Raw genomic sequence first — 20,398 nt, forward strand, 5'->3', positions numbered from 1 at the left:
TACTTCGAATGACAATTTAAGAATATTGTACTAAGACACTTTTTTTTTTTTTTTTTTGAGATGGAGTTTCGCTCTCGTCATCCAGGCTGGAGTGCGATGGTGTGACATCGGCTCATGGCAACCTTCTCTTCCCAGGTTCAAGCAATTCTCCTGCCTCAGCCTCCCAGGTAGCTGGGATTATAGGCATGCGCCACCACGCCCAGCTAATTTTTGTATTTTTAGTAGAGACGGGGTTTCTCCATGTTGGTCAGGCTGGTCTCGAACCCCCGACCTCAGGTGATCCACCAGCCTCAGCTTCCCAAAGTGCTGGGATTACAGGCGTGAGTCACCGCGCCTGGCTGTACTAAGCCACTTTCAAAGAATGAATAAATTTTGGTTCCAATGACATTTCCTCCATGGTTTATTTTACATATTAACTCCAAGAATTAAATATTTTCTTTTTGTATTACAATAGAAAGTGCTGATGTTACTTTAATAAGTCATTAAATTATTATAAACCATTTCTTTTGTTTTTGAGACAGGGTCTCACTCTGCACCCAGATGCTGGAGTGCAATGGCACAATCATGGCTCATTGCAGCTTTGACCTCCTGGGCTCAAGTGATCCTCCCACCTCTGCCTCCTGAGTAGCTGGGACTACAGGCATGCACCACTTCTGGCTAATTTTTAAATTTTTTTGTAGAGACTGGGTCCCACTGTGCTACCCAGGCTGGAAGATTTTCTATTTATTTATTTATTTATTAAGACAGAGTTTCGCTCTTGTTGCCCAGTCTGGGGTGCAATGGCGCAATCTCGGCACACTGCAACCCCCACCTCCGGGGTGCAAGCGATTCTTCTGCCTCAGCCTCTCCAGTAGCTGTAATTACAGGCATGCACCACCAGGCCCGGTTACTTTTATACTTTTAGTAGAGCCGGGGTTTCGCCATGTTGGTCAAGCTGGTCTCAAACTCCTGACCTCAGGTGATCCGCCCGTCTCGGCCTCCCAAAGTGCTGGGATTACAAGCGTGAGCCACCGCGCTGGGCCAGAATTTTTTCTCTTAATGTACCACTGTGGTAATTGGGAATTAACAATGACAGGCAAAATTTACAAGCTTTTATTAATGTGCCAGGTGCAATTGTAAGTGTCATATGTGTGACAATTTTTTTTTTTTTTTTGAGATGGAGTCTTGCTCTGTCGCCCGGGCTGGAGTGCAGTGGCGTGATCTTTGCTCACTGCAAGCTCTGCCTCCCAGGTTCACAGCATTCTCCGGCCTCAGCCTCCCGAGTAGCTGGGATAACAGGTGCCCGCCACCACGCACGGCTAATTTTTTGTATTTTCAGTAGAGACGTGGTTAAAAATGATAATCAGAAAATACATGACATGTGGCTACTGAGCTTACCGTTTAAAGTTTGTCAGACCTTTAACTTTTCTCTATGGAGGAGCCCTTCTCCACGAACCCAGTGTACTCAGTGCTTGTAATTTACAGCAGTCATTAAAATGATGACATTACATGTAATTCATTTATTTCCAAAGAGTAATTGAGGACCTAAAAAATGTAGGTGGTAATAGGCATGTCCATGACATACAGCACTATGTAATATGCAAAGGCTTACACAGCACTCTCATCAATCCATGAACATGCTTTTTTGTCTTAGATCAAGCTTGTCCAACCTGCAGCCCTTGGGGGATGCATGTGGCCCAGGACGGCTTTAAATGCAGCCCAACACATGTATGTAAATTTTCTTAAAACATTATGATTTTCTTTGGCGTTTTGGTTTTTTTGTTTGTTTTAGCTCATCAGCTATTGTTAGTGTGAGCCTATTTTATGTGTGGCCCAAGCCAATTCTTCCAGTGAGGTCCGGGGAAGCCAAAAGATTGGCCATCCCTGCATTAGATGGTTCATGTCTGACTTTCATTGAATAAACCTGTGCCTTTACGATACCACATTAGTAAAACGGGGCTCAATGTGTTTTTCAAAAATCACATTATTTCCAGACATAAGGTAAGTTTCATCAACTTTTATCCAAACTAACACCGTCAGTTGTAATCCCACTAAGAACCGCCAGGGCGAGACGAAGCCGGCATCGCTTCCATCTTTACGTGGGGTCTGAGAAATGGTTTCAGCACCATGAGATCCGCCGAAGACGTAGGTGTAGACGAGGAACAAACGAGAAGACCCCTCGTGGAGGTGGCCTGTGGGGCCCGCCCTCCCCGGGCGCCGTCTGTCCCTGACTCCGCTCCCCCGGGGCCGCAGCGGGTGCTCCCCGCGACTGAGCGGGCTGTGGAGGGAGCCTCCATCAACCGTTCAGGACCAGGAGACGGTGGCAGGCGGTAGAGCGGCCTGGGCAGGGCCAGCGCCCCGGGCAGGAAGGCGGCGCCCAGGGACGCCCCAGGGCGGGCCTCGGCCCCTCCAGCCGGCGGGAGCCCAGCTCCAGGGGAGCCCGCAGCTCCCTCCATCTTGGTTGACGGAGGCGGGGAGCGGCGTCCGGGTTTCTCCACCGTCGTGCCCGTCCCCTACGGCCCCGCGGACGCAGACGCCAGCAGCCGGGACTGTTCCCTTGGCGGAATGGCAGAGCCCAGTCGGGGCTTCCCGGGGACAAGTCCTGGCCCCAGAGGGTTTGGTTTTTAGGGGGTCCCAAGTTCCCACAGTCGTCCCGACAAAATGGAGGACGACGTCTCCTCCTGCTGCAGCCGTGGCCGGAGATGGGGGACTATTCCCCACGGGGCGCGGCGAGGGTGGAAAGGCCTCCACTGGCCGCAGCGGGCCGGATCCGGACTCCACTCCACCCGCGGCCCCGAAAGCCCACTCGGCCCCGCTCCAGCGCCTCCCCGGCCTCGCCTCTGTCCTTCCAGGAACTGGACAGGGAGGGCGCTGGGGCATCGAGGCCGCCGCTCTCCTCGGGCAGAGGCGTTGGCATCTGCTGCCGCAGCCTGGGCGCCCGGGCCCGGGCAGGGGGCCCCGCCGGAGTCTCCCGGGCTATATAGGTCCCGGAGAGCCCCGGGCCCTGAGGGGCCGAAGCGCGGCCGCTGCGACGGGCGGCGAATCTCGGGCTCCTGAGCCTGGCGGACACGGTGGGTGGGAGCGGGAGTCCGACGGGCAGAGAACCCGGCCAGGCGTTGAGGGCTGGCAGAGGCTGGAGTGGAACGGCCGGGCCGCGGGTGTGGCCCGCAGCTGACGGACAGCCCTGCGGACCACCCCACGGAGGGGGGGCCTTGAAGGACTGCCTTCGGAGCCAATGGGCGTGCTCGAGGCGCCCAGGCCCGCCTCCCGCCGCCAACGAGCGCACGGAGGGTGGGGCCTCCCCGGGCTCGGCCGCGGCGCCGTCTCCTTCTCCGCCTCCTGTTCCTCACCAGCGCGAAAGCCGGGACTGGACTGGGCGGAGTTGTGCGTGTCGCGGAAGCGGGGTGGGCCGGGAGAGGGAAGGTTCGTTCCGCGGAGCCGCAGCCAGAACCGGGTGAGGCTTATCCCCGCTGTCTTTCCATTCCAGGGCCGCCGAGACTGGGGGTGACTGGGAGCAGCGCAGTCTCCGGAGGAGGAGGAGGCGGAGATGGGTGAGGGCAGCCCCCGCAGCCTCCCACCGACCCGGTTAATATCCCGCGGCGCGGCCGCCGTCGCCGTTGCCGCGTCGGGGTCTCAGGGGCAGCTCGGGGCTGCGCTCCTGTCAGCGGCGCCTTTGCTCACGGCCCGAGGGGCTGGGAGAGTGCGGGCGAGGCCGGGAGTGTTGGGGGAGGCGGTGGCCAGCGGCGGGGGTCGCGGGGCGGCGGGCGTCGCGGGGCTGGCGGGGGTCGCGGGGCGGCGGGGCGGGGTGCCGGCCGCCCGGGGACGTCGCGGGGCATTTTCCTTTCTCTCCTGCTGGGGGAGCGGGGAAGGGGCGCCCCGGCCGGGTCTCCGCTCTCGGGGCTGCGCTGCCCCCGGAGCCGGGGTCCCCAGGTTTTTCGGGCGAGGGCTGCTGCCTCTGCCCCGCTGGGTCCCCTCCTCCGCTCTTCTTTTTCCCGGCGCTGCGCGGCTTTTACTCTTTGCTGCTTCTCTGGGTGAGTTTAATGGCGGATCTGGGGCCCGTCGTCGACTGCTGGGGCCCCAGGGCAACTTCTCGAGGCAGTTGTGGGCCCAGAGGTGACGCGCGCCGCCCGTTACCTCGGAAACGGTGCTTGGAGTGGCAGAGATGACGCCGGGTGGGCAAACTTAGGAGGGAGTACAAGTCCCTTGTCGTCGAGGCAACGTTTACCCGTCCCTCTGCCTTCGTGGGAGCAGGCCTCGGGTCCCCAGCCCACTCCATCCCAGTCCTGCAGGTGGACGAAGCAGTTTTAGCTTTGTCTCGTCGTTGCGGTTCCTGTAGTTCTTTTTTTCAACTTAATTTCTGGGTCACATTAGGGCGGGGGAGGGTCGCCGAGCCCAGGAACTCCTTGGCCTCTCACCCTGTTGCCACCTCCCGGTGTTGAGTTGGTTGTGCATACAGGTTGGTTGTACAGAAATTGGTTTTCATTTCTCATTCTAGGACCAGGAATCACCTTCAAGCCTATGTCGTGAGGCTTTGGCAGAAATTAAGAAGGAAATATCTCCATTGTGAGTTTGTTTTGTTTTGTTTTGTTTTTTACCTCGCTTTGCTGTCTAATATAATTAGTGCAGTAGTAGAGTGTTCTTCCTGAGGGATTTACCTTTGTGTTATCTTGAAGGCCTTGGCCTTCAAGTTAATTGCTTGGGTGCTCCTGTCCCCAGAGCCAAGCCATGGTAGTCCCTGGGAAGGCACGGGGAGTGCTGGCATTTATACCACTGGAACTCAAGTTCGAGAACAAGTTAGCTCTTTTAAGTGCCTTGCATTTTACAATTTTTTCTTTTCCAATAGATTGGAAAAACTTTTTACTGTTGGATTAAAAAGAAACACTACTCAATAATCTGTTGTTTTGACGTTGATGTTTGCCTAGTATTTGAGGAAGACTGTTACTTATGTACCCTGACAGTCCTCCAGCTAGCATCACATGAGGAGATAACATAAACTAGTTGTCACACTGTTCCTAATTCTAAGATTGACCACCGAATCTGAGTGGCCTAATCTCTCTCTGTTAGGAAGTTAATGTTTGTTTTTGTTTTTTCGGGGTTTTCTTTGCTACTAGACAGTGATTTATGTGTTCATTTTGGTACAGTACAAATGCCCTTTCTCTGTCAGCTGTTCACTTAATGCTTTTAACACCAATCCTTGTGTGAATAATTTTATTAGGAGTGAAAATGATTTTCTTTTTCTTTAACAAGCTTTACTTCTACTTTTATTATCTGGGATTCATTTCTTGCCAATTCTGTCCTTTCAACCTTGATCAGTTTTTCGTTGCTCATCAAAAACAAACTTGTGATTAATTTGTCCCCCATAGTAGTAGTCCTGCCTTCATTTTATCCTTGTTGCTTTCTACTAACTTATTTGCTCTTATTTTCTTACATTTCACAGCACATCTCTTAATTAGTTAAACTTAGGACTGTGTCAGGATGTGGTGGGTAGGTAAAGTGGCCGGGCACAGTGGCTCATGCCTGTTTTCCAACCACTTTGGGAGGCTGAGATGGGCAATAGCTTAAGAGCTTGAGCCCAGGAGTTTGAGTGTGGACAACATGGCAAAACTCTGTCTCTACAAAAAAATATAAAAATTAGCTTAGTGTGGTGGCACACGCCTGTAGTCCCAGCTACTCAGAAAGCTGAGGTGGGAGGATCGCTTGAGTTCAGGAGGTTGTGGCTGCAGTGAGCAGTGATCACAGCACTATACTCCAGCCTGAGCAACAGATAGCGACTCTGTCTCAAAAAAATCAGTAAAGTGGCTCCGGGCACTGTGACTCACTCCTGTAATCCCAGCCCTCTGAGAGGCCAAGGTGGGAGGATTGTTTGAGCCCAGGGGGTCAAGTCTGCAGTGAACTGTGTTTGTGCCATAGCATTCCATGCTGGGCGACAGAGCTAGACCCTGTCTTAAGAAAAAAAAAAAGCCTGGTCCATGAGGTTTGAGACACCCACACACGCACGCAGACAAACATGTGTATAGTTAGTGGGAGATATAATTCTTCCCCCCCCGAGATATAATCCTTGTCCTCTTTATTTTTTCCTTTAATTCTTGAGATTTTCTCAGCTTTATCTTTCAATTCTTATTGCTGAATTTTTCATTTTTGCCACTAAGCTTTTAGTTTCTAGCAGTTCTTTTTATATTAGAAGTGTTGGCTGGGCATGGTGGCTCACGCCTGTAATCCCAGCACTTTGGGAGGCTGAGGTGGGTGGATCACCTGAGGTCAGAAGTTCGAGACTAGCCTGGCCAACATGGTGAAACCCCATCTCTACTAAAAATACAAAAACTGGCTGGGCGCCGTGGCTCACACCTGGAATCCCAGTACTTTGGGAGGCCAAGGCGGGCAGATCACCTGAGGTCGAGAGTTCAAGACCAGCCTGACCAACATAGAGAAACCCCGTCTCTACCAAAAAAAAAAAAAAAAAGTACAAAATTAGCCGGATGTGGTGGCGCATGCCTGTAATCTCAGCTACTCGGGAGGTGGAGGTTACGGTGAGCCAAGATCACACCATTGCACTCCAGCCTGGGCGACAGAGCGAGACTCCATCTATAATTCTTTTTCTTTTTCTTTTTTCTTTTGAGACAGAGTCTTGCCCTTGCAGTGATCTAGGCTCTCTGCAACCTCTGCCTCCTGGGTTCAAGCGATTCTTGTGCCTCACCCCCCCGAGGAGATGGGACTACAGATACATACCACCACGTTGGCTCATTGTTGTATTTTTAGTAGAGACAAGGGTCTGACCATGTTGGCCAGGCTGGTCTGGAACTCCTGACCTAAGTGATCCACCTACCTCGGCCTCCCAAACTGCTGGGATGACAGGCACCCATCACCACACCTGGCCTGTGTAATTCCTTTTTAAAAAAATTTTATTTTAGGCCGGGCGCGGTGGCTCAAGCCTGTAATCCCAGCACTTTGGGAGGCCAAGACGGGCGGATCACGAGGTCAGGAGATCGAGACCATCCTGGCTAACACAGTGAAACCCCGTCTCTACTAAAAATACAAAAACTTAGCCGGGCGAGGTGGCAGGCGCCTGTAGTCCCAGCTACTTGGGAGGCTGAGGCAGGAGAATGGCGTGAACCTGGGAGGCGGAGCTTGCAGTGAGCTGAGATCCGGCCACTGCACTCCAGCCTGGGTGACAGAGCGAGACTCCGTCTCAAAAAAAAAAAAAAAAAAAAAAAAAAATTTATTTTAAATCTTTGTGGGTACATAGTAGATGTTATATATATTGTGTAATTCTTGACTGGTTTATTTATGATGAAGAGTTGGAAACTAAAGGCCTGGCGCAGTGGCTCACACCTGTAATCCCAGCACTTTGGGAGGCCGAGGCGGGCAGATAACGAGGTCAGGAGATTGAGACCATCCTGGCTAACACGGTGAAACCTCGTCTCTACTAAAAATAAAAAAAAAAAAAAAAAAAAAAAAAAAAATTAGCCGGGCGTGGTGGTAGCAGGTGCCTGTAGTCCCAGCTGTCAGGAGGCTGAGGCAGGAGAATGATGTGAACCCAGGACGGGGAGCTTGCAATGAGCGGAGATTGCGCCACCGCACTCCAACCTGCGTGATAGAGCCAGACTCCGTCTCAAAAAAAAAAAAAAACCCAAAAAACAAGAACAACAACAACAAAAACAATTGGGAACTAAAAAGCAAATTAGAAGAGTGGGAGTGGGGTTTCTAACTTGAAGCTTGTGGATGATCTTCTGGCCAATTGATGGGGAACCCCATAGGTTAATATTTTTAGAACTTTCTTTTTTTGCTGATACTTGGTTTCACAGGGAAGAGTCTTGCTGAGAAAGAAAGCCTCCAGAGAAGAGTTTGCTGCCTGGAAAATAGAAGTCTGGATGCCAGTTCTCTGGGAATCAAGTAGGAGAGGGGACATTTCTTTGTTTTTTGAGACGGAGTTTTGCTCTTGTTACCCAGGCTGGAATGCAGTGGCGTGATGTTGGCCCTCTGCAACCTCCGCCTCCTGGGTTCAAGCAGTGGAGAGGGGATATTTCTTGGTATTGAAACATTCCCCAGTGCTTGGTGAACCCAAGTCTTAGATCTTATGTTCTATCTTGTCAAAGAAAAAAATTTTTAGAATCTGTGCTAGGATAGGGAAAGGCCTGTCACCATCAGCTTGATGGGAGGGAAGAGATCTCTCAACCTCTTTTTTTAGCATCTGCCCATTCTGTTCCAGGGATACCTGGTGCTGCAGACTTCTGAGCCTACAGCGTAAATCAGAATGTTTCTTGGCTTTTTTCCCCACTGTTTTAGACTCTGGCTGTCTCAGGTTGGCAGTTAGTTAACCATTCATCCTTCTGTTCTTTTACTTATAAAATCATACTGCTTTTGTTTCTTGTTTTCCTTTCCTTGTGATAGTACTGTTTAGGGGAGTTTTGGAAGGTAACGAATCAGTTATACGTGATCAATGGCCATCTTTTTTTGTGTGTGTGTGAGACAGGGTCTCACTGTCGCCCAGACTGGAGTGCGGTGGCCCATCTCACTGCAACCTCCATCTCCCAGACTCAAACAATCTGCCTGCCTCAGTTTCCCAAGTAGCTGGGACCACAACCATGTGCCACTGTATCGGGCTAATTTTTGTATTTTTTGTAGAGACAAGGGTTTGCCGTGTTGCCCAGGCTGGTCTTGAACTCCTGGACTCAAGCAATCCACCCGCCTAGAGCTCCCAAAGCGCTGATTACGGGGCATTATACTGCGCCTGGCCCAATTTACTGTCTTAATCTCTGCTGGGCTACTGATTTCTAGACAGTTGTTTTTTTTGTTTGTTTTTTGTTTTTGTTTTTTGTTTTTTTTTTTTAATTTTTAGAGATGGGTCTAACTCTGTCACCCAAACTTTAGTGCTGCGGGGTGGTCATAGCTCACTGCAGCCCTGAACTCCTGGGCTCAAGTGATTCTCCTGCCTCAGTCTCCCAAGTAGCTGGGGACTACAGGCGTGTACCACCTTGCCCAGCTAATTATTTTATTATATTTATTTTTTATTTTTGAGACAGGGTCTTGCTCTGTTGCCCAGGCTAGAGTGCAGTGGTGTGATCATGGCTCACTGCAACTTTGATCTCCTGGGCTCAAGCCATCCTTCCACCTCAGCCTCCCAAGTAGTGGGGACTACAGGCACATGCCACCATGTTGGGCTAATTTTTAAATTTTTGTAGAGAGGGGTCTCTACATTGCCCAGGCTGTTCTTGAACTCCTGGGCTCAGGCTATCCTCCCATCTCATTCAGCCTCCCAAAGTGCTGAGATTATAGGCATGAGCCACTGTACCTGGCCTTTATTTTTTTGTAGAGATGAGTTCTCAGTTTGTTGCCCAAGTTGGTCTTGAGCTCCTAGCCTCAAGTGATCCTCCTGCCTTGGTCTCCCAAAGTGTTAGGATTATAGGTGTGAGGCACCAGGCCCAATTTGGATAGTAATTTTGTTCCTGGTTCCTGCAGTAATTCTCTTGCTATCTGTGGTAGTAGTTCAGTTGACTCTTCTTTTTTCTTTCTTTTGTGAGTACCTTCAGAATCATGGTACACCTTTATATCTCATTTTAAATAGGAGTGCTTATATACTCAACTGTGAAGTGTCTCTGAAAGTAGTTTACAAGAAGAGAGCTAAATGGGTCAAATAGGTCAAAGTACATGTATTCATTTCTTTGTTTTATGTTAACCCTTATCTTTACGCCTAAATATCCTGTTAAATTTACGTTGTTACCCATTCTCTAGAGATAATTTACATTTAAGGATTTTGTTAGTGTTATAATTTGTGTGTGAATAAGATACCACAAGAAGACTAGTTAAATGTTTAAAATTAGACAGTTGCCGAAATCCCAGGATGCAGCGATGTAACATAGTATTTGCCTAAATACCTTTTTATTGAAAAGGATTTTTTGTTTGTTTTTGAGGCAGAGTCTCATTCTGTTACCCAGGTTGGAGTGCAGTGGCATGATCTCAACTCACTGCAACTTCTACCTCCCGGGTTCAAGCGATTCTCCTGCCTCAGTCTCCTGAGTGGCTGGGACTCCAGGCACATGCCACCACACCTGGCTAATTTTTTTTTTTTCTTCTGAGACGGAGTTTCGCCCTTGTTGTCCAGGCTGGAGTTTAATGGCATGATCTCAGGTCACTGCAACCTCTGCCTCCTGGGTTCAAGCGATTCTCCTGCCTCAGCCTCCTGAGTAGCTGGGATTACGGGCATGCATCAGCACGCCCGGCTAATTTTGTATTTTTAGTAGAGGTGGGGTTTCTCCATGTTGGTCAGGCTGGTCTCGAACTCCCCACCTCAGGTGATCCACCTGCCTCGGCCTCCCAAAGTGCTGGGATTACAGGCATAAGCCACCGGGCCTGGTCATAATTTGATATTTTTTGCACTCTCTGATATGGACCAGGCCATATGCTGGAGATTTGCATGTCAACTCACCTCATTAAAAAGCTTAAAGCTATATGTTAACCCCATTCACAGTTTAGAAAACTAAAACTCCGTGAGGTGACATAATTTGCCTGCTGCCACATAGCTAATTGGCTAAACAGCATCTTTTTCTCTGTTTTTAGACAATGTTGTAGAAATATTCAAAATTTTCTTATGGTCTTGTGTTTATAGAATTAAAGTTTTTGACAGTTAAGTTATAAACACAATGGCTTTTAGTAGTATTTTTTTGTTGTTGTTTGTTTGTTTTTTGGTTTTTTTGTTTTTAAGACTGAGTCTTGCTCTGTCTCCCAGGCTGGAGTGTGCAATGGTGCCATCTCCACTCATTGCAAGCTCCACTTCCCGGGTTTATGCCATTCTCCCCTGCCTCAGCCTCCCGAGTAGCTGGGACTACAGGCACCCACCACCATGCCCGGCTAATTTTTTTTTGTATTTTTTTTTTTTAGTAGAGATGAGGTTTCATCATGTTAGCCAGGATGGTCTCGATTTCCTGACCTCAAGATCCACCCACCTTGGCCTCCCAAAGTGCTGGGATTATAGGCGCGAGCCACCGCACCCAGCCTTTAGTAGTGTTTTAACTTATTTATAATTTGAGATTTAAGCATAGGTGAATATTTTATCTTTTTTTAAAGGTAGATGACTGCAGTGAACTGAGTATAAAGAGTACTCTGTATTATTTTGTGTGAGAAAAGTAAAATAGAACCTACCAGCCACAAGAAGATACTGTGGGCTGGGCTCAGTGGCTCAAGCCTGTAATCCCAGCACTCTGGGAGGCCCAGGCGGGCGGATCATGAAGTCAGGAGACTGAGACCAACCTGGCTAACACGGTGAAACCCCGAATCTACTAAAAATACAAAAAATTAGCCAGGCGTGCTGACGGGCGCCTGTAGTCCCAGCTACTCGGGAGGCAGAGGCAGGAGAATGGTGTGAACCTGAGAGGCGGAGCTTGCAGTGAGCCGAGATCACGCCACTGCACTCCAGCCTGCACCACAGAGTGAGACTCCATCTTAAAAAAAAAAAGAAGAAGAAGAAGATACTGTGGAGTCAGTTATTACTCTTTTCCAGAAATTATTTTCCTTTTTTTCATTATTTTAAAAATTTTTTAGTAGAGGTGGAGTCTCACCATGTTGCCCAGGCTGGTCTCAAACTTCTGGGCTCAAGCAGTTCTCCCAGTTGGCCCCCAAAAGTGCTGGGATTAGCAGGCATGAGCCAACATTCCTGGCCCCCAATTTTTTTCCGTTTCTTTTACAAACCTTATTTTAAACTGGTTCCTTAAATTTGTTATTTCTTTATCTTTGAAACAGCCTTATTTAAATGTTAATTTTGTTGTAATCAATTGGCTCATCTTAGCAAAAGATAAGTAATTTTTAACAATTGTTTTCCACATTCATTGCATATAATATAGTGGCTAAGAAATAGGTTTTAGAGTCAGATTTCTTGGATTTGAATCCTGACTAGCTTTTTTGTGTGTGTGTGTGTGTTTTTTTTAGTAGAGACGGGGTTTCACCGTGTTAGCCAGGATGGTCTCGATCACCTGACCTCGTGATCCGCCCGTCTCAGCCTCCCAAAGGTGACTAGCTTTTTAAGTAATGGTAAGTTAGGCAGGTTACTTATATCCTGGCTCTTAGTTTCCTAATTGGCAAAATGGGAAAAATAATAGTTCCTTGCTCACTTAAGTGTTATCTGAGTTAATATATATAATAGCATAATACATACTAAAAATAAATGTTACCTATTTCATGACTATATGGATTATAGATTAAATTGGGAATTTTTTTTTTTTTTTTTTTTTTTTTGAGATGGAGTCTTGCTCTGTTGCCCAAGCTAGAGTGCAGTGGCACAGTCTTAGCTCACTGTAACCTCCTCTGCCTCCTGGATTCAAGCAGTTCTCTTGCCTGAGACTCCTGAGTAGCTGGGATTACAAGCACCTGCCACCACGACTAATTTTTGTATTTTTAGTAGAGATGGGGTTTCACCATGTTGGCCAGGCTCTTCTCAAACTGCTGAACTCAAGTAATCCGCCCACCTCAGCCTCCCAAAGTACTGGGATTACAGGTGTGAGCTACCACGCCCGGCTGGGAAATTTTTAGAATAAAAATGTTACCATATTTTGGCTGGGCACAGTGGCTTACGCCTCTTATCTCAGCACTTTGGGAGGCCAAGGTGGGCGGATCATGAGGTCAAGAAACCAAGACCATCCTCGCCAACATGGTGAAACCCTGTATCTACTGAAAATACAAAAATTAGCTGGGCGTGGTGGCGCACGCCTGTAGTCCCAGCTACTTGGGAGGCTGAGGCAGGGGTTGCAGTGAGCTGAGAGATGTCACCACTGCACTCCAGCCTGGCGACAGAGCGAGACTCTGTCTCAAAAAAAAAAAAAAAGCATATTTCAGTATGAGATGTTTAAAATAAAATGGAGTGATGACTGCCTTTTGAAGTGTGTTTTCTTAATCATTCAACACCTGTAAAATTCCCACCCCATTTCACTCTCAAGTTTCTACTCAGAAAATTGAGGCCAGAGGCCAGACCTAGTAGCTCACACCTATAATCCCAGCACTTTGGGAGGCTGAGGCAGGCGGATCATCTGAACTCAGAAGTTTGAGACCAGCCTGGGCAACATGGTGAAACTCTGTCTCTAGCAAAAATACAAAAAATTAGCCAGGCATGTTACTCAGGAAGCTAAGGCGGGGAGATCACTTGAGCCTGGGAAGTGGGGTTTGCAGTGAACTGAAATGGTGCCACTGCACCTGGGTGACAGAGTGAGACTCTGTCTCACAAAACAAAAAGAAAAAAAAGACTGAGGCCAGGCCTGTTGTGGTGGCTCATTCCTGTAATCCCAGCACTTTGAAAGGCCTAGGCGGGAGAATCACTTCAGCTCGGGGGTTTGAGACCAGCCTGGGTAACATAGACCTCACACCAAAAGAAAAAAAAAATTGAAAATTGAGGCCATGGCCGGGCGCGGTGGCTCAAGCCTGTAATCCCAGCACTTTGGGAGGCCGAGGCGGGCGGATCACAAGGTCAGGAGATCGAGACCACAGTGAAACCCCGTCTCTACTAAAAATACAAAAAATTAGCTGGGCGCGGTGGCGGGCGCCTGTAGTCCTAGCTACTCAGGAGGCTGAGGCAGGAGAATGGCGTGAACCCAGGAGGCGGAGCTTGCAGTGAGCCGAGATCGCGCCACTGCACTCCAGCCTGGGCAACAGCGTGAGACTCCGTCTCAAAAAAAAAAAAAAAAAAAAAAGAAAATTGAGGCCAGCATGTATAATCCCATGTATTGTTTCTGCATGCTTACATGCATTCCAGTTATACTTACTTTTGCCTTTCAGTTGAGATAGAGGTGATTCTTATACATGATCAATTTCATTACCACCTGTGCACATGTCTTTATCTCTCACCTTCTTTTTTTTTTTTTTTTTTTTTTTTTTTTTGAGACGGAGTCTCGCTGTGTCGCCCAGGCTGGAGTGCAGTGGCCGGATCTCAGCTCACTGCAAGCTCCGCCTCCCGGGTTTTTACGCCATTCTCCTGCCTCAGCCTCCCGAGTAGCCGGGACTACAGGCGCCCGCCACCTCGCCCGGCTAGTTTTTCGTATTTTTTAGTAGAGACGGGGTTTCACCGTGTTAGCCAGGATGGTCTCGAACTCCTGACCTCGTGATCCGCCCGTCTCGGCCTCCCAAAGTGCTGGGATTACAGGCTTGAGCCACCGCGCCCGGCCCTCTCTCACCTTCTTAAGAGCCACCCATGTTTCATCAGTTTTTCACTTCCAGATTTTTCAACTGTTGTCTCTGCTAGATTCTTTCCTTCATCATAGCTTAGTGCATAATAAGTATACAAATGTTGAGTGTTAACAAGTTAAGAATTTGGGGCTAGGCCAAGTACCATGGCTCATGCCTGTAATCCCAGCACTTTGGGGAGCCAAAGCAGGAGGATTGCTTGAGGCCAGGAGTTTGAGAAGAGCCCAGGCAATGTAGTGAGACCTCCTCTCTCCGAGAAATTTATGGAGCATTAGCTGGGCTGTGATGGCAAGAGCCTGTAGTCCTACCTACTTGGGAGGCTAAGGTGGGAGGATTGCTTGAACCCCGGCGTTTAAGGCTGCAGTGAGCCAGGATCACGCAACTGCACTCCAGCCTGGGCAACAGAGTGAGACCCTCTCTCAAAAGAAAAAGAATTTGGGGCCTAGCATTAGAGCCCTGAGTTTTAAGTCCCAGTGTTATCTGGAACAATTTAGTTAGCTTCCCTAGACCTCAATTTCTTGAACTGTAAGAGTAAATTATACCTACTATCATGGAGTTTTGATAATTTTACGTTCTGTAAAAAGCCCGTTGCATAACATCTGGCATAAATGGACTTAATGCTTTCTGTACAAGGACAAAAAAGATGCATAAAGATAATCACATACTTATTTTGGAAGAAGAGATTTTGGAAAGAGAACAATGGCAGGAGACACTTGGGAAATAGGGCCATATCATAAACGCTGTAGTAGATAAAAGCATATGGAATATAAGTGATTATATTAGGACCTTAAGGTATTGGTATTTAATTTAATTATTTTGTTACTATTTTCTAATTCAAAGGAAATGCATTTTTTCACTGTAAAGAGTGACTAAAGTGAGTACTATAAATTGATTAGAATTTTTTAAAGGACTACCGAAATTATATAATTAACGTCCATCGAACTCTGAAGTAAACATTAGTTAACAGTAGAGGAAAACCAGAGTGGATATCAGGTATCACAAAAAATAATTTGAAAAATTTACTTGTGCTATTTTATTGTAGTAAAATGCAAAAATCATAACATACTAGAACTTTTTCTTTTCTGTCTCTTTACAGGTTCATTGGCATGGATAAATGTTCAGTGGGAGGATTAGAATTGACTGAACAGACTCCTGCTTTATTAGGGAATATGGCCATGGCAACTAGTCTCATGGACATAGGGGATTCATTTGGTCATCCAGCTTGTCCTTTAGTTAGTAGATCTAGAAACTCACCAGTGGAAGATGATGATGATGTTGTATTTATTGAATCTATACAACCTCCTTCAATTTCTGCTCCAGCAATAGCTGATCAAAGAAACTTCATACTTGCGTCATCAAAAAATGAAAAGCCACAAGGAAATTATTCTGTAATTCCTCCTCCTTCAAGAGATTTGGCGTCTCAGAAAGGAAATATAAGTGAGACAATTGTTATTGATGATGAAGAGGATATAGAAACAAATGGAGGAGCGGAGAAAAATTCTTCCTGTTTTATTGAATGGGGACTTCCTGGAACTAAAAACAAAACCAAAGATTTGGACTTCTCCACTTCCAGTCTTTCAAGAAGTAAGGTAAATGCAGGAATGGGTAATAGTGGTATCACTACAGAATTGACTCTGAAATACGTTATTGCTAATGTTACAACCTTAGAAACAGGTATAAGCTCTGTGAATGCTGGGCAAGATATGAACATAATGATTACATATAAAACATCACTATAGAATACCAACTTGGGAGATGTCGCTAAAGGACTTCAGTCAAGTAATTTTGGTGTTAATATACAAACGTACACCCCATCTTTAACTCCACAGACCAAGACTGGAGTAAGACCTTTTAACCCTGGTAGAATGAATGTGGCAGGAGACTTATTTCAGAATGGAGAATTTGCAACTCATCATAGTCCTGGTAAGCAGTAAGTGATATTTCTACCTCAAGTAAATAGACATTTGGCTGTTCTTTTTAGTGCTCATATGTATTTTATTCACATTCTCTGACTTTGTTTTTGTTTGTTTGTTTGTTTGTTTTCGGAGACCAAATTTCGCTCTTGTTGCCCAGGCTGGCTGGAGTACAGTGGCGCGATCTCAGCTCACTGCAACCTCCGCCTCCCAGGTTCAAGCAATTTTTTTTTTTCCTGCCTGAGCCTCCTGAGTAGCTGGGATTAAGTTTTTATGTTTTTGGTAGAGACACGGTTTCACCATGTTGGCCAAGCTGGTCTTGAACTCCTAACTTCAAGTGATCCACCTGCCTTGGCCTCCCAAAGTGCCGGAATTACAGGCATGAGCCACCGCTCCCAGCCTTTGACTTTCATATTAAGATAGAATATTTTACTTAATAAAACTGTATGGTTTACTTGGTCTCTGAAACTTTGAAATTTTAATCTATTTTATCCAGTATGATTTATATCTAAAGTATTTCAATTGAAATACTTTACCTTCTTTAGCCTTCTTTCTTTGTATAAAAATCAAAGGATAAAGATACAGTGAAATGAAAGAACAAAGTAATATATAATGATTGGATTTTATTTTATTTGTAATTATTTAAAATTTCAATTTTTGCTTAAGTTTTTATTTTTAGGCTGTTTTTATCCCTGATTTTAGTTTGTATTTATTTGTTTATTTATTTGAGACAGAGTTTCGCTCTCTTTGCCCAGGCTGGAGTGCAGTGGCGCCATCTCGGCTCACTGCAGCCTCTGCCTGCTGGGTTCAACTGATTGTTCTGCCTCAACCCCTCAAGTAGCTGGGATTACAGGCGCGCCCGTCTCCACACCTGGCTAATTTTGTCTTTTTAGTAGAGACAGGATTTCTCCGTGTTGGCCAGGCTGGTCTCAAACTCCTAACCTCGGGTGATCTGTCCACCTCAGCCTCCCCAAGTGCTGGGATTACAGGTGTGAGCCACTGCACCTGGCCTGATTTTAGTTTTTAAGTTGGTGCTTTATTATTTGCTTAATTCTGAAAGTTGGAAAACTTTCTTGCCTTTAAATCAGGGAACTGTATTTTTAGAACTTACATGGATAGTCCTATTCTGATATAATTAAAATATAGCAAGTTTTTTTTTAAACAGCAATGCCTTTTTGTTGCTTTTGTATGACTCGTGAGGGGTTTGGAGGAGAGTTGGTATTGTTTTTTTTGACCATTTTGATGTTTATAGCCTGTTGAATTTTAGGAAAGGACTGAAAGGTAACGAGAACCTGAGAACCGAATCGTGTTGTTACTTTCATGGAAAATAGTGCTTCCCCCCCGCCCTTTTTTTTTTTTTTTGGAGACAGAGTCTCTCTGTCACCCAGGCTGGAATGCAGTGGCACAATCTCGGCTTACTGCAATCTCTGCCTCCTGGGTTCAAGTGATCCTCGGGCCTCAGCCTTCTGAGTAGCTGGGATTGCAGGCGTGTGCCACCACGCCCAGCTAATTTTTTGTATTTTTAGTAGAGATGGGGTTTCACTATGTTGGCCAGGCTGGTCTCAAATTCCTGACCTCAAGTGATTCACCCGCCTCAGCCTCCCAAAGTGCTGGGATTACAGGCGTGAGCCACTGTACCCGGCCAACTTTTTTCCTTATTTTTAAAATAATCTTACCTTCTGGTTACGAAATACTATGTGATTATTATGGAAAATTTAGAAAAAAATTATAGAAATCAGAAAATATGTCTCCTTACCCTAGTAACTAGAAATAATGTGATCATTGTGAAGATTTTGGTTTGCTTTCAATCTTTGGTTTTTAAAATATAATTTAGAGCATTTTTTATATTGTTTTATATCCTGCTTAATCTAAATGCTAATACTTTATGTCATTATAAAAATATAGGCTGGGTGCAGTGGCACACCCCTGTAATGTCATCACTTTTTGAGGCCAAGGAAGAAGGATTACTTGAGGCCAGGAGTTTGAACCCAGCCTCGGTAACATAGCGAAGACCTCATCTCTATAAAAAGTAAAAAAAAAATTAGCCAGGCACCATGATGTGCACCTGTAAACCTCAGCGCTTAAGGAGGCTGAGATGGGTCACTTGAGACCTGGAGTTTGGGGTCACATTGCGCTTTGATCCTACTGCTGTGCTCCAGCCTAGGCGAGAGACAGAGTGGAACTCTGTCTCTAAAAATATGTATATGTAAGTTTTAGTAACCACAAAATATTTGTCTGGAGTACTCATTCCGCTACGTATTTTTTTCATCATTTACATGCTTTTTCTTTGTTTTGAAGCTATAATAAATACGTATATTTACATTTTTAATTTTTTCCATAGGGTACTTATTCTCAATTTTTTTGGTCTCAGATTTACTCTTAAAATGAAGACCCCAAAAGTTTCTTTTATTTCTACTGTTAGATATATTAAAAAGTAAAGGTTTAGCCAGGTATAGTAGCATGCACCTGTAGTCCCAGCTATTCAAGAGACTGAGGTGGGGCTGGGCATGGTGGCTCACACCTGTAATCCCAGCACTTTGGGAGGCCAAGGCAGGCAGATCACTTGAAGTCAGGAGTTTGAAACCAGCCTGGCCAACATGGTGAAACCCCATCTCTACTAAAAAAATAGAAAAGTGGCCAGGCGTGGTGGCATGTGCCTGTAGTCCCAGCTACTCAGGTGGCTGAGGCAGGAAAACCAGTTGAACCTGGGAGGCAGAGGTTGCAGTAAGCCCAGATCACTGCACTGTACTCCAGCCTGGGCAACAAAGTGAGATTTGTCTCAAAAAAAAAAAAAGAGGCGAGAGGCGAGGTAGGAGGGTCACCTGAGTCCAGGAGTTTGAGTCCAGTCTGGGCAACATAGCAAGACCTAATGTCTTTAAAAAATAATAATAATGGATGGACGTAGTAGCTCACATCTGTAATTGCAGCACTTTCGTAGGCTGAGGCAGGAGGATCACTTGAGCCCAGGAGTTTGAGGCTACAGTGAGCTATGATCACAACACTGCACTCCAACCTGGGTAACAGAGTGAGACGCAGTCTCAAAAAATAATAATTACCCCGGGTGTGGTGGCTCTCACCTGCAATCCCAGCACTTTCAGAGGCTAAGGCGGTTGGATCACCTGAGGTCAGGAATTCAAGACCAGCCTGGCCAACATGGTGAAACCCTGTCTCTTCCAAAAATACAAAAAAAAAAAAAAAAAAATTAGCTGGGCGTGATGGCATGCTCCTGTAGTCACAGTTACTTGGGAGGCTGAGACATGAGAATTGCTCGATCCCAGGATGCTGAGGTTGCAGTGAGCTGAGATCATGCCACTGCACTCCAGCCTGGGCAACAGAAATTTTTTTGTCTCAAAAAATAAGGTAAAATCTTAAGAAAAATTAAAACTATTCATTTCACAATAATTACCTATTATATAACATAAATAACATTTATAATGAAAAATAACTATTTTCAAAGAAATTTAGTGAAAAGTAACATTGTCTTACATTTTTGCAAATCTCTTTAAAATCTAGCTTAATAGAAGACAGGTATACCTAGCTTCTCGCATGTATTTCTGTATTGAGTCTGTTGCAGTATTTTGTTTTGCTTGAAGTATAAGAAGAAAATCTGGCCTCACATAGATAGGTGGTTGGAGAAGGGAGGACTATTTTCAACGTCTTTTTAGATGTGGATAGTTTTCTTTTGATGCAGCACCAAAACTTGACAATTAGTAGTTTTCGAGGTTGTTAGAATGTGGGATTTGTAACCATATAATTCAGTTTTCATCATGAGGCGCAGTGGCTCGCGCCTTGAAATCCCAGCACTTTTCGAGGCCAATGCAGGCGGATCACTTGAGGCTGGGAGTTTGAGACCAGCCTGGCCAACATGACAAAATCCCGTCTCTACTAAAAATGCCAAACATTAGCTGGGCGTAGTTGTGCATGCCTATAGTCCTAGCTACTGGGGGGCTGAGGCATAAGAATCACTTGAACCTGGGAGGCAGAGGTTGCAGTGAGTTGAGATCACGCCCTTGCACTCTAGCCTGGGCAACAGAGTGAGACTATCTAAAAAAAATTTTTTCATAGTGTCGGGATCCCACTATGTTTCCTGGACTAGAGTGCAGTGGCATGATCATAGCTCACTACAGCCTCAAACTTCTGGGCTCAAGTTATCCTCCCACATCAGCCTCCTGAGTAGCTGAGACTACAAGCGCATGCTGTAACACCCTGCTAGTTTTTTTTTTCTTTGGTAGAGACAGGGGACTATATTTGGTACAGACTGGTCTATTAGTTTAAAATCTATTGATTTTGCCGGGCGCGGTGGCTCACGCTTGTAATCCCAGCACTTTGGGAGGCCGAGGCGGGCG

General features: G+C 46.3%; 1 protein-coding gene across 6 annotated transcripts in view; it reads left to right on the forward strand.

The window, feature by feature from the left end:
- The first annotated feature begins 3,348 nt into the window (after positions 1 to 3,348).
- Positions 3,349 to 20,398, forward strand: part of ZMYM5 (zinc finger MYM-type containing 5) — a 41,246-nt gene continuing 24,196 nt past the window's right edge. The window contains exons 1-5 of one of the 6 annotated variants that reach the window (XM_050766740.1): positions 3,349 to 3,433; positions 4,475 to 4,542; positions 7,782 to 7,869; positions 15,236 to 15,728; positions 15,969 to 16,062. In XM_050766740.1, the coding sequence (XP_050622697.1) occupies positions 15,246 to 15,728; positions 15,969 to 16,062 (577 nt within the window). In that variant the 5' untranslated portion in view covers positions 3,349 to 3,433; positions 4,475 to 4,542; positions 7,782 to 7,869; positions 15,236 to 15,245. Of the gene's footprint in view, positions 3,434 to 3,913; positions 4,543 to 7,781; positions 7,870 to 11,898; positions 12,001 to 15,235; positions 15,729 to 15,968; positions 16,063 to 20,398 lie in introns of those variants that run through there. The other 5 variants (XM_050766739.1, XM_050766741.1, XM_050766738.1 and 2 more) reach the window with 5 other exon arrangements.

Source organism: Macaca thibetana, chromosome 17 (genome assembly GCF_024542745.1).
Source record: "Macaca thibetana thibetana isolate TM-01 chromosome 17, ASM2454274v1, whole genome shotgun sequence".
Lineage (NCBI taxonomy): Eukaryota > Metazoa > Chordata > Mammalia > Primates > Cercopithecidae > Macaca > Macaca thibetana.